The sequence below is a fragment of the Polistes dominula genome, unplaced genomic scaffold (genome assembly GCF_049000335.1).
Source record: "Polistes dominula isolate Pdom_NZ unplaced genomic scaffold, Pdom_raw_medaka contig_373, whole genome shotgun sequence".
Classification (NCBI taxonomy): domain Eukaryota; kingdom Metazoa; phylum Arthropoda; class Insecta; order Hymenoptera; family Vespidae; genus Polistes; species Polistes dominula.
Window position 1 is genome coordinate 2557502 of NW_028300899.1, and position 16513 is coordinate 2574014.

Genomic DNA, 16513 nt, shown 5'->3' on the forward strand with positions numbered 1-16513 from the left:
GTAGGGTATCCCCCTACTTTGACAAAGGGATACACACCTAGGAACAAGGAAGCGAACGGTTAGAGAATGGTCAAACCTGACAGACATATGCAAATCTCGGCCAAACATTGGCACTTGCGATGACGATGACGACGTTCCGAACCCTTTAGAGTGATAGGTCAGCGATACAATCTCTCTGATGTTTCCTTCCTAATTTGTATGCTCATCGAATCTTCTCTATGAATCACTTTACCAACATTTGGATACAATTTTACGAATTAAGTCTGATTTAGCGTTATAATTGCAATTAATTTAAACAATAATGACGATTCAATTTAATTGTCTTTATTTTTATAAGAAAAAAAGAAGTAAATTAAAAAATAAGGAAAAAGATTATTTGAACAAAAATTCAGAGAGGAATGAGGAATAGAATAAAAGGGAAACATCGTTGGTCGATGTAGATAATTCATGGCATTCTACATGTGTAAGTATAGACGCCCATAATACTCTATGTAGCTACGCATGCATATTTATGTTCTCTCTCTCTCTCTCTCTCTCTCTCTCTCTCTCTGCGTGTGTGATGTTGGCCGCGTTGTTCGCACAGCTATGCACAGCTACCTCGAGCTGCGAACGCATTCTGAAGGTGCACGTGTATACGGATCTATAATAGCCTATTGCCGTGGCTAGTTTAACCACCTTGGTGAGCTGCCGTGTTTCGCCAGTTTCTAGCCTTCAACTCATCCCCCTTCCCTTGCCAACCCCTTTTCCTCCTCTTGTCACCCCACCCTCATTCTCTACCCATCTGTAACGTATAATACAACGCAAGTAGCGGGTGGTTAGTACGCGTACACGCACAGTTTCGCGATACTAGTCGTGTTAACTATGTGCTGCTACGTTAGCTAAGCCAATTTCTCTCTCTCTCCCTCTCTCACTCTCTCTCTTATACCCATTCGGTTGGTCCTCATCCTTCTCTTCTTCCTCCTACAGGTTCGAATTGCAGGTTGCCAATAATTCACGATGCTATCCCGAAGGCGTGTTCCACACTCCCACTACCACCACCACCACCACCACCACTACCATCACAACCACTACCATTGCCATCACTAGCTGCTTACAGACCGTCGCGATACTTGATTTTATGTCCAACCGTCCGAAACCGACGATTGAGACTAATGAGCGGTGTTCTTGATATCGCAATCAACGTCCCACGGCAAATTGTACCTAGTCGATAATTGTGTAGGGTCGTGTGATTTTACGAGGATTTGTATAGAACGTTCACAATAGTTAATTGTACGATTATTCGATCGATTGTTATTAATTTAAAAATATAGTTTCACATATACATATATATATATATATCGCTCGTGAACGTGATTACAATTAAATTTTTAAAATGATGAAACGAGAAACTCATTAGATCGTTAAAATATTTATCTACGCAATGAAAAGATTGTTTTCATATAATTTATTATCTTCTATTTGCTTTTAATTTTCATTGATAGTACGTACTCTTTTAATTTGTTAAATATTTTCAAGTCCCCGTATTTATGTAACTTGGTAATACGTGCATAAGTATATAATAGGTTGCTTATCACGAGGGTGCTCGGAAAATTTCCTTTACTGAATGGTATTCACAATTATCGATAAACTACTACCAACTGTTTTGAAGTATCCATAGACGCGTAATTAATTACACAAAATATATATATATATATATATAAATATATATAAATATATACGCGCTCTTTACGTTTGACCATAAACAAATTGTTTGCCTGTTTGTTTTTGTTGATTTTATCTTTTCAAAAGCCGTGTTTTACCTTTCATTCGTTTCCGTTGGTGTTAGTCAAAGCGAATGAAACTGAAACGAATGCTATTGTAATAAGTACGGTAATAAAATTCAAAATATACGTTCATACGACAAATCGTTAAGTTTTATAAACGATCGTTTAGAATGAAACTTTCAAGGATAATTATAGGAGAGAGAGAAAAGATCTATCGATTGTTAGAATTCATCGACTATTACCGAGAGACTGTTCTTCTTCTAACTTTTCAAAAGTGCATTCGAAGTAACGCATTGCACGACGAGACTTAAATCGGCAAAAGGTAAATTACTTTAGGTAGGATAGAGAAACGTTCCTACCTATTCTAACACAGGAAATAAAATTTACGCCGTTCATGTTAATTTATTCATGGATTTGCAAGTAATATAGAGGTGGGCTGGTAGGGGATGAGGTGGTGGGTGGTAGAAAGAGTACGTCTAAGCGTTTATTAAAATCAGTATATCTCGACCGATAAGAAATGCAAAGAGTAGTGCGAGTGGGTGCTTCTTTTGGTTCAGGTACGATTACATCATAATTGCAACTACCGGTTGTATAATCGCTTTATCGCGTATAATTAATAATCCAAGAAGGCAGATGGTGTTTTAATAAACGTTAAATTGAAAAAGAAGTATTGTGTAATACATTTATATATATATAGAGAGAGAGAGAAAGAGAGACAGAGAGAGAGAGAGAGCTTTTATCGATATTGAGTGTATACGTAAAGGCAAGTACTTACGATGAAACTTCGTTTTCTTTGTCTCGTTTTAAGTTCTACTTTCTTTTAAAGTAGACATTATTAAAATTTTGCTTCTATCATAAAAAGACATAATTATATGTATATTTATTTATTAAACTAATATCTTATTATAGGAATAATATGAATATGTTACTTGTCTGTAACGTTGAATTATTTCATTGAATGATTCATACATTTTTGTCAGTTTTGACTGCTAATGTAAGTAAAGAAAATATAATATTTTAAATAATTTCATAACCGTTATTTTGTGATGAAGCTTCATCAGCACAAAGACAGAGGGATAAAGAAAGAGAAAGAAATAGAGAAAAAGAGAGAGAAAAAGATAGTTTACCCTTGCATGCTAGGTTATTACGAAAAGAATTCATTAAAAACATGCTAGCCTGCCATTTACGTAATTAAATTTTAATGAATCACGTGTAACAAAAGGATATAAATATATATAAATGTACGATAATGCGTATATAAGTATAATATAAATATACGTGTGTACATAAATTTGTATGATTATAAAATAATTCGAATGACGAAGAAAAAAAAAGAGGAAAAAGATTTGAAATAACAAAAGAAAAGAAAAAGAACAAAATAATTTATTATTTAAACTTTTTAAAACGGGCCATTGAAATTATGTTAAATGCAATAAGTTCATTTCGAATAATCTTTGTCGAATATCCTAGATAACAGGAAGTATAACAACAATGCAACAACAACGAAGAGAGAGAAGAAGAGAAAGAGAGGGGGGGGGGGAGATAAAACCACCACATTTGTGCATGGTATAGAAATAGTTTATGCAATCTACTCGTAGCTACTCAACTTGCCATCTTATCATTTCATTAACCTCTAACCTCTTTTTGTGCATTTACCCTCCTCCTCCTCCACTTCCTCCTCGTACTCTTCTCCACTTCCTCTTCCTCGTTTCTCATATCCTCGCTCGAGCGATTCTATTGATGTGCAACATGGTACTCGCAACACGTCGAGCATTTATCTCAACCATCGTTCATAAACCAAAGTTCGATGGTAAAGCGTTTCACGATAATAATAATAATAATGATAATAATAATAATAATAATAATAATAATGATAATAATAATAATAATAACAACTACAATAATAATAATAATAATGATAACAAGAGAGACATTCGATCGATTGTACCGCGAATTTAATTTTCGATGATAGAAAGTAAAATGGACGTCACTTTAGTACAACCATTGGGCAGTTTGAATAAACGTTTTTCTATACGTTATTTCAACTATAATACGTATTATATAAAAATTCGTTTTTTTTTTTTTTTTTTTTAAATCTGTATTATTTAGGCTAAAAGAAAATGTTGATAGATAAAGAAAGAAAAAACAAACAAGCTGTTGAATTTGTACAAAGAAGTATTATTATATGTGCAATAAGGTATTTGAAGTATTTTTTTAGCTTAACGTTCAACATTTCTTTTGTTTTTTATTTATTTTTATTTTTTTTGCAGCAGCAGCATAGAATACGCTGATACCATATAGTTGGAAATATTTTCGACACTCTATATATATATATATATATTTCGTTGTTGATGTTGTATAACTTTGTTCGTTTATACAAATATGTATAAAATTTCAGTAATATATAAATATTAATGAAATAATTCATATAGCGTGAGAAAGTGAACAACTGACGGTTAAAGAATGCAAATTGAAAGAAATGAGAGATTTATGTGGAAAAATAGTAAAGAAAGAAAGGAAAGGAAAACGAGATAGGGAAAAGATGTTAGATAAGTAGAGATAGAAAACAAGAAGAAAGCAAGAATAAAGAAAGAAAGAAAGAAAGAAAGAAAGAAAGAAAGAAAGATAAAGATAACTATAGAGGGAGGAGTAGGATGCTTATTCCTTACCCCTTAGGTTCTTCCCGCAATAGGAGAATTGTGGTAGGGGGAACATGAAGGGAGCAAACATTAATGCCATCCCGCAGACCGCAGATGTTGCGCCAATTACAAACCTCACCCTCGTCCTTTCTCTCTCTTTCTCTCTCCCTCTCTCTCACTCTTTCATTTTAGAAAGGAAAGGGGGAAAACAGACGATATTCCGACTTACGAGCTTTCCCCTTTCCTCTCTCCATTCTCAACCACCCTCTTCTACACTCTCCTCTCTCTCTCTCTCTTTCTCTCTCTCTTCGTCTCAGGAATATCCAGCTTTTACACGAACAAGGATAGAAACAGAGAAAGGATAGATAGAGAGATAGATAAAGATATATATATATATATATATATATAGGTAGAATAAGATAGAAAAAGATAAGAGAAAGGAAACACGGCTTTCGAAAAGGCTCTCGCACTTTGTTAGATTAAATATAACATAAGACTGGAAAAGGATAGCTGCTGCTGTTACTACTACTATTGTACTATTACTTCTACTACTACTACCACTACTACTACTACTACTACTACTACTACTACTACTACTACTAGCTAGCTGTTGCAAGAATGAAAGAAAGAGAAAGAAAGAGATAGTTTGTAGGAAGGGATGAAAGTGCAAGAAGGAATTGAAAATGGGGGATGAGTAGCAACAGCAGTACCACCACAATCACCACTACTACTACTACTTCTGCTACTACTACTACTACTACTACTACTACTACTACTACTACTACTACTACTACTACTACTACTACTACTACTACTACTACTACAACTACAACTACCACCATCACTACTACAATGCCACGGTGGCTGATATTATTCTTGGGTCTTCCTCGCCGGAGCATTATTAGTTCTAGCGTGTTAGCATACATGAAATATTGATGTTACAGGGGTGCCCAACCTATCCAACACCCCTATACACCCCTTCTGATTCTCTCTTTCTCTCTCTCTCTCTCTCTTTATCTCTCTCTCTTTCTTTTTTTTCTTTCTTTCTTTCTTTCTTTCTTTCTTTCTTTCTCTCATCTCCCATTTCTGTCTTCTTACATAGTCACTTGCGGTGTTCTACCGTTACGAGCTTTCATCCTTTCTAACCCCTCACCCCTTTTTCTTTTCTTCGAGGCATTACGTCTCTCGATGCCTTCATCCGACGATGGAGATTTTTCGATCATCCGAAAAGACGTACGAGGGATGAAAAAAATGAGATTGAACTGTTCGAAAAATTTTAAATTTAACAAGCCTATACATTGGTGTGCTTTTGTATGCGAGTGTAGTACGCATATATCGTAGGCAAGATGTTCTCCCTGATTTTGAATAAATCAAATCGCATGTATCAATCGTCTTATAAAGAATTTACATTTCTCTCCTTTTTCTTTCTTTTTTTTTTTTTTCTTCTCATCGTTAGAGTTATAGGATTTTTGATTACAGGTTTACGTTAAATTTAAGATCACGAAGAAGAAGAAGAAGAAGAAGAAAAGAAAAATAATATAAATATTTACTTCTTCGTAAGTTCTTCTCGGTGGTGTCTCCATTCCGGTTTATTCTTAAGAATTCTTCAACTCTCGTGTCGGCTTTTCCTACGGCCGCCTTTTCTTTTCTCGAATTTCCCACGAGAAACGTCCGAGTGATCGATGCATTCGTTCGAAAAAAGATCAAGATTGAAGAGAATGCGTTTCGCGAGTAAACTCGAGTCGGGTAGGTAAAGGGAAAAACGTAAAAAGAAAACGTCATACCTTTCTGCTTATGTACATGCATGCATATACACGTATACGTATGCATATGCATATGCGCATGCATATGTAGATAGAAGGAGAAACAGAGAGATAAAACTTTTCTCACCTTTCACCATCTTTCTTTTATCTTATCTTATCTACTTTCTTATTTTTTGGTTTCCCGATGATACTTCTCGATAAAATGATCTAACGTTGGTGTTCGTATCGAATAGCAAGGATATTTTCTTTTCGTGTATTTGAAAAAAAGAAAAAAAAATATATATGTGTTTTATAAAGAAATATAAATATACATGTTTACTCACTCGATTTCATACTCTTGTCGTTGTGAGTCATCAACAAGTTTGGATTAGCATAAATGGAATTGTTCAGCTCAGCTATCGGCTCCCAATCTAAAATGAGAAAAAGAAGAAAGAAAAAGATACCCACGAATATACAGGTAACCCTCCCATAACACGGTAGATAGGTTCCTAGAAAATGCCGTGTTGTGTGAAACCGTGTTGTATGAGACCCAGAGCCAGTACAAAAAGGTGGGTTACGATTCGAAAACTTATTAAAAATAAATATTTTTTTCTAGTTCTACATAAACAACTTAATTTTTATTAAAAATATAATAGTATGTTTCAATACAAAACACAAAATATTATTTTAATTTATAACGTAACTTTAATTTAATAAATTTCTTCGTCGTCACTGCTCAGTATAATCAACCGAGAACGTTTTTTCGGTGGAATGATATCACCTTCACTTTGAGAACTTTTTTCTTCATTTAAAGTTTTTGCATCTTCTTTCCTCTTTAAAAAGTCTGTAATTTTACTTTGCTTGCTGGTTCTTACCAGGTCATTGTAAATTTCTCGATATGAAGCTAGACAGTTTTGCAGCTCCCTTTTGAATTTTCGGCTTCTTTCTGCGGAAGGGTCAGCATTCAAGAAAAATGACTCGAGATTTTCAGCTAAGCTTAAAGCTTAAGCCTTCTTGTAATTTTTTTAATGTTAAATTATTAAGTGCACAATCTTCATCAGTGCTAGTGTCCTCAGGATCGATTTGATTTACAGCTTCGGATGCCATTTCTGTCAAATCCGCTTCGTCAACTTCTTCTTCCACTAATAAACCTTGAACGTCCTCAATAGCCATATCCATAAAAACTTCGCCTCCGATTGATTTAGCAAGTTCTAATATGCCACTAATTTCATTTTGTGACGATTCATGCACGTTTTCTATTTCAACTGAAGAGGGCCATATCTTCTTCCAACACGTATTTAACGTTGATGTTTTCAGTTCACAGCAGCGTGAGACACTTTTGTTTTCAGGCCATAGAGATGAAAAGAAATACTTTCCGCAACACTGTATCTTTAAGATAACAAGCTTCGCTGCGGCTGTAAAAGTACAGTGTTGTACAAAGGTTTTTTTAAAGGGAACTGTGTTATAAGATGCCAGGTTGTAGGAGGGTTCCCGCAATTTATGAATCGTGTTATAGCGAAACTGTATTATAAGATACCGGGTTGTAAGAGGGCTACCTGTACATATATTTAATCAATTAGATTGTTATAAGAAATAAATTCTGTTATTTTGTCTTCTCGTTAATAAAATTACCGACTGCGTTAATTGAATAATTATTTCGATAATAATTAATTTAAGAAAAAATAATATTACAATAGGTAAAGTATAGTAAAAATAAAATTATTAAATATAATTTTGTAATCATAATAATTGAAATTAAAATTTTATTTTGAAGATTAAAATATCCCAAATAGGAATCGAGCTGAACAAATGTTAGAGGAATTATACTTACGAAAAAAATAAAGGCAATCAAAGATATTTAGATGAATAGACAGAAAGAGAAAAGAAAAATGTTAAAGAAAAAAAAAGAAAAGAAAACAATTTAGTATTCGTGGAAAGATCTACTTCGTTAGCGTTGTTGGTAATGTATTAACGAGCGTATCTAACAGAGGGTTGTAGATCGTCTAAGGAATTTCAAAAGTAGAGACGCGCAAAATCAACGCCACGCGATGTGTCACGTAACGTTGTTAACGCGAAAGGAGATGATTGCATCCCGCATAATGAAGAAGCACCGAGTTTGTCCGTCTCTAATGAAATCGCATAAAGCGGAACGTGCCGATGTACTTAACAACCGGAAACACCGTTGTTCCCACTATTCAAATTGGATAATACAATTGACGTTAATTGTGACTTCAAATAGTACCAGTGAGATGTGAAAGAAAGAGAGAAAGATAGATACAAGAAAACACACGTAAAGAAGATATATATAGATATAACATATATCTTTCTCCCTTTTTAGAGAAAATTTGTTCATTCGTTAAGCTCCACGTATGATTGTTGTACGTCGTTAGTATGTGTTGGTTATATTAATTAATCAAAGGAATATTTTTTTTTCAAAGTATTATAAATTTTTGCCGATTCAATTACAATGGATTTATTTATAATGTTTTTTATTTCTTTTTTTATTATTATTATTATTCAACCATGGTAATGGTTAGTAACATGAGATTCGAGGAAATAAAAGACAAAAAACCGTGTGCTGTTGATGTCAGAAAAGTAGTATAATAACGCTATTTTTTTGGTAGTATATTTTAGAATAATTAAGAAGGTGTTAGTGTATAGAAGTGACTCATATCTCTAAAAGAGAGAGAATAAAAAGACAAGAAAGAAAAGAAATATATATAAGGGCAATTTGTTTTTAAGGATAATTGGACCATTTGAAATAACCGACAAAATTTCAAATTCAATTTACAAACTAAAAACTGGGGGGGGGAAGAAAAAAGAAAAGAACAAATACAGATATATTTCATGTAACTAAACTAATACCAATCACAAGGGATACATATGAAACATTTATTTTAATTTGTCCGTCCCTCGTATCTTAACTCCTTGATTTTCCTTATTATCTCTTCTTTTCCGTCCTTTTGCTTCAAATTCTTGACATATGACAGTTTTTCTTTTTAATGTCGCTACAATTTTCTTCATTTTTTCTAATTGTGTTTGTTTTTTATTTTCAGAATCAACTAGTTTCTGTTCTAGATTAGAAACTTTAGTTTCTAAAGTAATTTTTTAGTTTCTTCTAAAAGATTTTGACTAATAAACTACTCTTTCCCTAACATCTCAGTTTTCAAACTTTTGCATTCTTGAATTTTGATATTTAATTCTTCTATGGTATCTTTGAATCTTCGATTATGCATTTTTATAACCTCTAATAATTCGTTATATTCTGTACGAGATACCGATTCGCTTAATTTTTCTTGTAATTCTGAATGTTTGTTTTCTAAAAAATGGGCTTTATCTTCCGTCAATCTCAAAACATTGTTAACTTTTTCTAATTCCTGCGATATTAAAGCAATTTGAAAATCTTTTTGTTGTGTGAATATCACTTTCATAATTATTAAGTTCATCTTGCAAATTATCTATGGTAATCATCTCATCTTGTACTTGTAAATATTTATTATGAAAATCTTGATTTTTACTTTCTTTAAAATTACTTATTTCATTCTCTTTCTTAAAGATAATTGTTCTTTCCTTTTCTAAATTTGATTCAAGCGTTGCTATTCTATTATCTAATTCTTCTATCAATATATTTTTTGCTATTTATTTTTTTTCCATTTCTTCAATCAACCATTTATTTTCATCTTGTATCATACTAAAGCCATTCTGAATAGATACTATACTTACTTCCAATGAAATCATTTTCTCTTCCAAATTTTCATATTTGAATTTCCATTCTTCTATTGCTTCTAACGTTTCCTTTAATTTGTTTTTTGACCCTGCATTTAATTCTACTTCTATTTCCGAATTTTGTCCTATTAATTTCGGTTTATTTTTGTCTTTATTATCTTCTCGTGTTTTAAACCAACGTACTTCTTCTTCATATTTTCGAACTTCCTTAAGTAATGTTGTTGATGTTGTGCATGATTCTCTATCTATTTTGTTCGTTATGAATTCCGGCAGCCCTGCTGCTATTAAAGTTGTTAACGTTGTTGAATCCATTTCCTTGATCATGTCCAACAATAGTTTTTCCTTTCCTATTACACAATCTATAAGTGATCCCTCTTCATATTTGAATGTTAAGGCATACATTGCTAAGCTCCATCCTTTGTCTGCAAACGTTCCTAGGAATCTATCTCTCCATTCACTCCATTCGGCTTCAGCTGATATACTTTTTAGTATTGCAGAGTATCAGTCTGAACATCTTCATCTTCATCTAAAGAACAATATTCATCTAAAAACAATCTCAATATTTCTATTTTGGATTCATCTTCTGTAATACCGAATTTTGTACACTCTTTCTCGAATGTCTCTATCCATTGTTTAGCATTTATTACATTATGTATTACACATATTTGAACAACTTACCTTTTCTAGAAATCTCCGTAGTTGACGGACTTGGACTGGTGCTCGGTGGGGGTGATTCTACGAACACAAAAAATTTCACACAAAATTAACCCTCTAGTAAAATATACAAAAAATAGAAATATTTTGAAAAAAAAAATATATATATATATATATTTTTTTTTTTTTATTAAAACCCGATATATGAAAATTTATCCTACAACGAGAAATGATTTTTTGGATTATCATTGAACGATATAGGCAGATAATTTCTTTCTATATTTTTCTCTATCTTTTCTTTTCTTATTTAGAGTAGAAAGGAAGAGGTAAAAGGGGTGGTTGGTTAAAGGTTGGGATACAGTGAAAGCTGCAAGAACCGTTATGGATCGCGCCACCTGTTACTAACTTCACCCTGAAACGTATTAGCCACCACCGTGGGTGGCGTAGACCAGGCCGGCCAAACTCGAGATCATATTTTACCTCCGTAGTATTCTCCTCCCACTTTTCCAACCCCTCTTCTGCAACCCTCTACCCTTGCCTATTCCTCTTTTTTTCTCTTTCTCCTAGGTATCTCTTATAATCTCTCTAGTAGCGTCCCTTACTTCGTAGTCTCAGTGAATATACTTGAATAATTATTCCTAATTTCGTCATTCGTCCTGCACGTGTCGTGTTCTCTCATCTCCGAAATTTACTACTGTTTGTTGGTGTTACTACTGTCGCGTTGATGTTAGTAGTAGTAATAACCGGAATATAGTCAGACATCGGTCAAACGTGTACCACTGGTATTCGTGTATCAGTAATTTTAAACGAATAATTTAAGATTTGATATTTTAATAAATCAAATATGATATATGTAAATAATTAATTTTTATTTATATGCCATTTATTTATAATATACTATATAATTGTCTGAGAGAGATTATACTATTTGCCAGACGGTGTTTGGTGTAAAAATGGAAAAATGTAATCAGTCACGTATCATATATATTGTAGAATTGTTTATTATATATGTTATTATATTGCATTCAAATTAAAATAAATTTCTAATATTTTTTATAATTATATATATTATTAGAATTTTAATATTTTTCTTTATGTAAAATTATTTTAAAATTAAACTTGTTCACAGATATATACTTATTTATTTTTTTTTTTAAATTAAATCGTTATACAATATAATATATAATATAGTATTTCTATTGCAAATAATTATTTAAAGTATTAAAATTGGAATAAAATTTATTTCCTATAATTTATCAATGTAAGAAAATAGTGTAGGCATATTTAAAAATATATCTAAATATTTATATATTATCGAATTTTTATATACATATTTTATATATATACATATATTATAATCGTATAATTATCGAACAAAATTAAATGGATATATTTGTATAAAGTATGCATAAAGAAAGAAAGACAGAGTATGAGAGAGAGAGAGAGAGAGAGAGAGAGAGAGAGAGAGACAGCGAGTTAGAAAAAGGAGTGTAAAAATAGTAGTAAAATCAGCGACTCGGTGGTGCGACGTAGTCGATGGTAATCTTTAAGTTCGCGTTTTAAGAGTGCCTCAAGTACAAGATAGTTAATTAGAAGTAGCTCGTTATAAGTACTTCCCATCTTATCTTCTCTCGGACTTTTTGCTTCGTTATGCTTCTTCGCAGGAGCATTATAGTAACGTTTTATTAGCCGATGTAACACTGTCAGAAGAGAACTTTCTCTTTCTTCTTCTTATTCTTCCTTTCTTATTCTTCCTTTCTTCTTTTCCTTTCCTACCTATCTTATTTTCTCTCTCTCTCTCTCTCTCTCTCTCTCTTTTTTTCTCCTTCGGTCGTTAAAAAACATTTTCTTTTTTTTCTTCTTTTTTTTTTTTATATTTCTTTCTTCCTCTCTTCCACCCACCCCTCCCACCTTACTTCCATTCTTTAGAAAGGTTTTTATTTATTTATATTTTCTTGTTAATCGCATCCAAGCTCGTAGTAATTATTAAATAAAACGTGACAGGAATATTAAATGACGTAACGAGTTGGATAAGGTTTCTAATGAATAGTCTTGAAGAGTATTAAAAAAAACAAAAAATCTATACATTAAAAGGACATCCTATCGATGTATTTTTCTTCTTTATCTTCCTCGAAAAGAAATAAAAATAAAAAAGAAAAGAAAGAAAGAGAGAGAGAGAGAGAGAGAGAGGAAAAGAGAGTGCGAGTAAGTGGGGGCAGGGTGAATATATCTTGAATGGAAAAATTTTCAAAACACTCTTTCTTATTATCTAAAGTTTACTCCCCGTAGGATATAATCTCGACAAACTTAGTAAGGAATTTGGTGACTTTCACAGGTTAGATAAGGCATACGTAATAGGGGTAGAAGGTTGAGAGAGAGAGAGAGAGAGAGAGAGAGAGAGAGAAAGAGAGAGTGCAGAGAGTGCAGAGGTTTTGTCGGATCTTATATGATAAGTCCGTAAAAAGTTCTCGTGGAAAAATTTTCGCTCGAGGCACGTGACGGAAAAACCGTACGAATTTAGAAATAATTTTGTACTGTCTGTGACCATTTTAAAAATAAACGATCATACATTTTTTATATCTCAAATATATAGATATATCTATATGAACATGTGCAAATAATCAAAAATAAATCCCCGATCAATTTCACTTTGTCAAGGTTCACTTTTTATTCATCTCGAATTATTATGATCCTGTACAATCGTGTGTTGAACATTTTTAGTTTTTATAATTTTTTGAATTTTGAAATAAATTTTGAATCATAGATACACACACGTTTGCACACATATTTCAATTTCTAAATTTAATACTACATGATTTTATTTTATGACTCAAGAGGTTTTGTCGTATTAAAAAGAAAAAAAAATATAATAGAAATAAAAAAGAAAGGAAGAAAAGGGGGACAATATTATCCACAAATAATCTCGATGTGGGGTGGATAGCTGATTGGTGTCGCCTTGGTGTCGTCTTAGTGTCGTTGAGCGATCGTTGGAAAGAAATTAACCGATTTCTCAAGCAGTGAGGCCATTTCGGGTCATAGATATAAATAGGGAAGTCGAGGAATTCATTTATCATCTCTTCGAGTATTCCGGGTGATAAGCATGAAGAAAGAAAGAGATAGAGATATCCATATATCTTTATATATAAATGTGTATATGTGTATATCTTAAAATATATAATATATAAACGAAAGAAGATTCACATAAATTCTAATACTTAAACGTATTATATATATATAAAAGTATAATATTAAGTAAGCGTTTATGTGCGTGTATATGTGTCAGTGTATATAAGATTCTTTAAAGAAAGACAAAGATAGAGAGAAAAAGGAGGAACTTGCCATTTGGTGCGTGGCTGAGTGGCATAAGACAGAAAAAGGATGGAGTATGAAAAAGATAAAAAAAAAAAAAAAGAAAGAAGAAGAAAAAAAGGGAAAAAGAGATAGTTTAGGGGAAAAAGAGAGAAACAGTGTGTATGTGTGTGTGTGTGTGTGTGTGTATGTGTGAGAGAGAGAAAGAGTCACAGGCGGTGACTTTTCACTTTTGATTTATCGCGCTAACTTTTATTTCTCTCGGGGGATATTAAAACCCGTTGTCCCGACCATTTAACTTCGCTCGGCTGATTGATGATTGGCCACTCCCGCCACTGCCGACTGCTCTCCATGCATTGACCTTTCATTGCGCGAACTTACGATTAATAAAACGCTTATGGCTTTAACGACGACTCACGAACCTATTATTCATACGATTTTACTTTCTATCCATGATTTTCTTTTCGTAGGCCTACGCGTTTTTTCTTTCTTCTATAATTTTTTTTTTTTTTTTTTTTACAATACACGCATGATACGTTTGATATGTTTATAATATAAATCGATAGTACGTTTAAAAAAGCTTGCTATGATTAAAATATATAATTCATTTTAATCGATAATTCGTTTGTTTTTACATTCAAAATCATTACAAGATAAATTCACCTAACAATTTGTGACAAATGTAATTACAAAGTGTTATCGATTGAATACATTTGTTATTCCTTTATTCGCGTATAAACATTTTTCATCGATATTTGTCTTTTATTTGTTTTTTTTTCTAGTAATGGAAGAAAAAGAAGGGGATTGGGGAGGATGAGACGGTAAGGAAGAAAAAAAAACGTTTCAATTAACTTAAAGTAAAAGTTCGCACTTCACACGCGACTGTTTTGAAAGTTGGTCGACTCTGGCCAAGAACAAGAGAAGGAGAAAGAGGTAGTGGTGGTGGTGGTGGTAGTGGTGGAAGAAGAGAAATAGGAGAAGGGGTAAGTGAACTCGTTAAAATCTTAAGGCGCCTTAATTAGTCTAATAGCATCATCCTTTTTCCCGTTGGTCCGTCAACGGTTCCATCCAATTTCTTCCTCTTGTTACCTTGTTCCATTCGCGCGCGCGTGTTACTGCGCTAAGATCTTCTCTTGGTAGCTGTTCAAATATTACCCGGTGTACTAATTCCAATTAAAGCGTTTTGCCTTGGATGCGAGAAAGTTCAAATATATTCCATAATTCGAAAGAGAGAGAGAGAGAGAGAGAGAGAGAGAGAGAGAGAGAGGAAAGAGAGAAAAGAGAAATGAAATAGAACGATAACAAAAATATATATATATATATATATATATATATATATATATATATATATATATATATATATTATGTTTTTTGTTAATGGATAATAACCAAATCATCTCCGTTTAAATTATTTTAAATTTATTTAATTACTTTTTTCTCTTTCTTTTTTTTCTTTTTACTCATTTCCTATAATTTCCTATTCCTTTAGTTATCTTGTTTATTAGTTTCGTTAACAAGTAATATTAATCGGTCGTTTAGAAAATTCTATGATATTTAATTCAAACGGTAAAACATAGAAATAATTTGTACCCGTTTAAATTAAGTATCAGCATTAGTTAGTTGATTATTCGTCATCGTTTTCTTTTCATCATCGTAATATTATTTGCACACTAGATTTTATCCGATAAATTATCTAGGTCGCGCAAAACCGTAAATATCATGGACGAGATAAAATAAATATGAACGCATTTATCTTTCACGAGTTAATTGTTAAATTGTTTGTTACCTAGCGAATCGCGTGGATTTACAAAAATTAGATACCGTGTCACACGCTTTTATTCTTCGTTAAAGAAATAATTAACATAAGAATATTTTTCTTTTTTTTTCTTGTTTTTTTCTTTCTTTTCTTTTCTTTTCTTTTATATTCGTTTCTTTATTTCTTTCTTGCTTTCTTTTTTTGTCTTATAAAGTTTAATTTTAAATTAAATTCGAAAGTTTAACGAAATCCGAGGGTTGTTCTCACTTAAGGAATAATTTGGCTTCGTTAAAAACAGAGGAAAAGAAAAAGTATTAAAAAAAGAAAAGGGGGGAAAGAGAGAGAGAGAGAGAGAGAGAGAGAGAGAAAGAAAGAGAAAGACAATTTCGATTAACCCAATTTCTCGAAACAATAGCTTTGTAGATGCTTTTGCCTGCAGCTTCTCTTGGTACACGTCTGTAATTACTCGTGACGGAATCCCTAGCTGACATATCGACCGAAGATAGTCGGCCGTTTGATCCAATTAAGGATAGACGCGTGTACACATGCCGTTGTTACTCTCATACTCCTACTACTATCCCTCTTCTACCCCTGATTCGTCCTTTCCAGTCCTTCTATCCCTTATACCTTGCTCAAATGTCTCGCGTTACAGACATCTATCTCTCTCCCCTCTTCCTCTCTCTCTCTCTCACTCTCTCATTTTGATAATTACATACGGGTAGATTGACACATTAATGCAACTAAAGATACATCGATCAATTAATGTGATCGTCGTTTAAATATCTAATTGTTTTTGTTTAAATTATAATGAAAAAAAAAAAAACATTAAAAAGAACTAATTAGAAATTAATTAGAAAAATTAGACAATGTTTTATGATTTTTTTATTTTATCTTGTTAACTCATTTTTGATTCGTAGTTTATTT

General features: G+C 32.4%; 1 protein-coding gene across 2 annotated transcripts in view; it reads right to left on the reverse strand.

Moving 5' to 3' along the window:
* Nucleotides 1-16513, reverse strand: part of LOC107063836 (uncharacterized) — a 244597-nt gene that overhangs the window by 12906 nt on the left and 215178 nt on the right. The window contains exons 8-9 of one of the 2 annotated variants that reach the window (XM_015315959.2): nt 10549-10605; nt 6489-6575 (exon numbers count right to left, since the gene is read on the reverse strand). In XM_015315959.2, coding sequence (XP_015171445.1) covers nt 6489-6575; nt 10549-10605 — 144 coding nt within the window. Of the gene's footprint in view, nt 1-6488; nt 6576-10548; nt 10615-16513 lie in introns of both variants that reach the window. The other variant, XM_089179470.1, reaches the window with a different exon arrangement.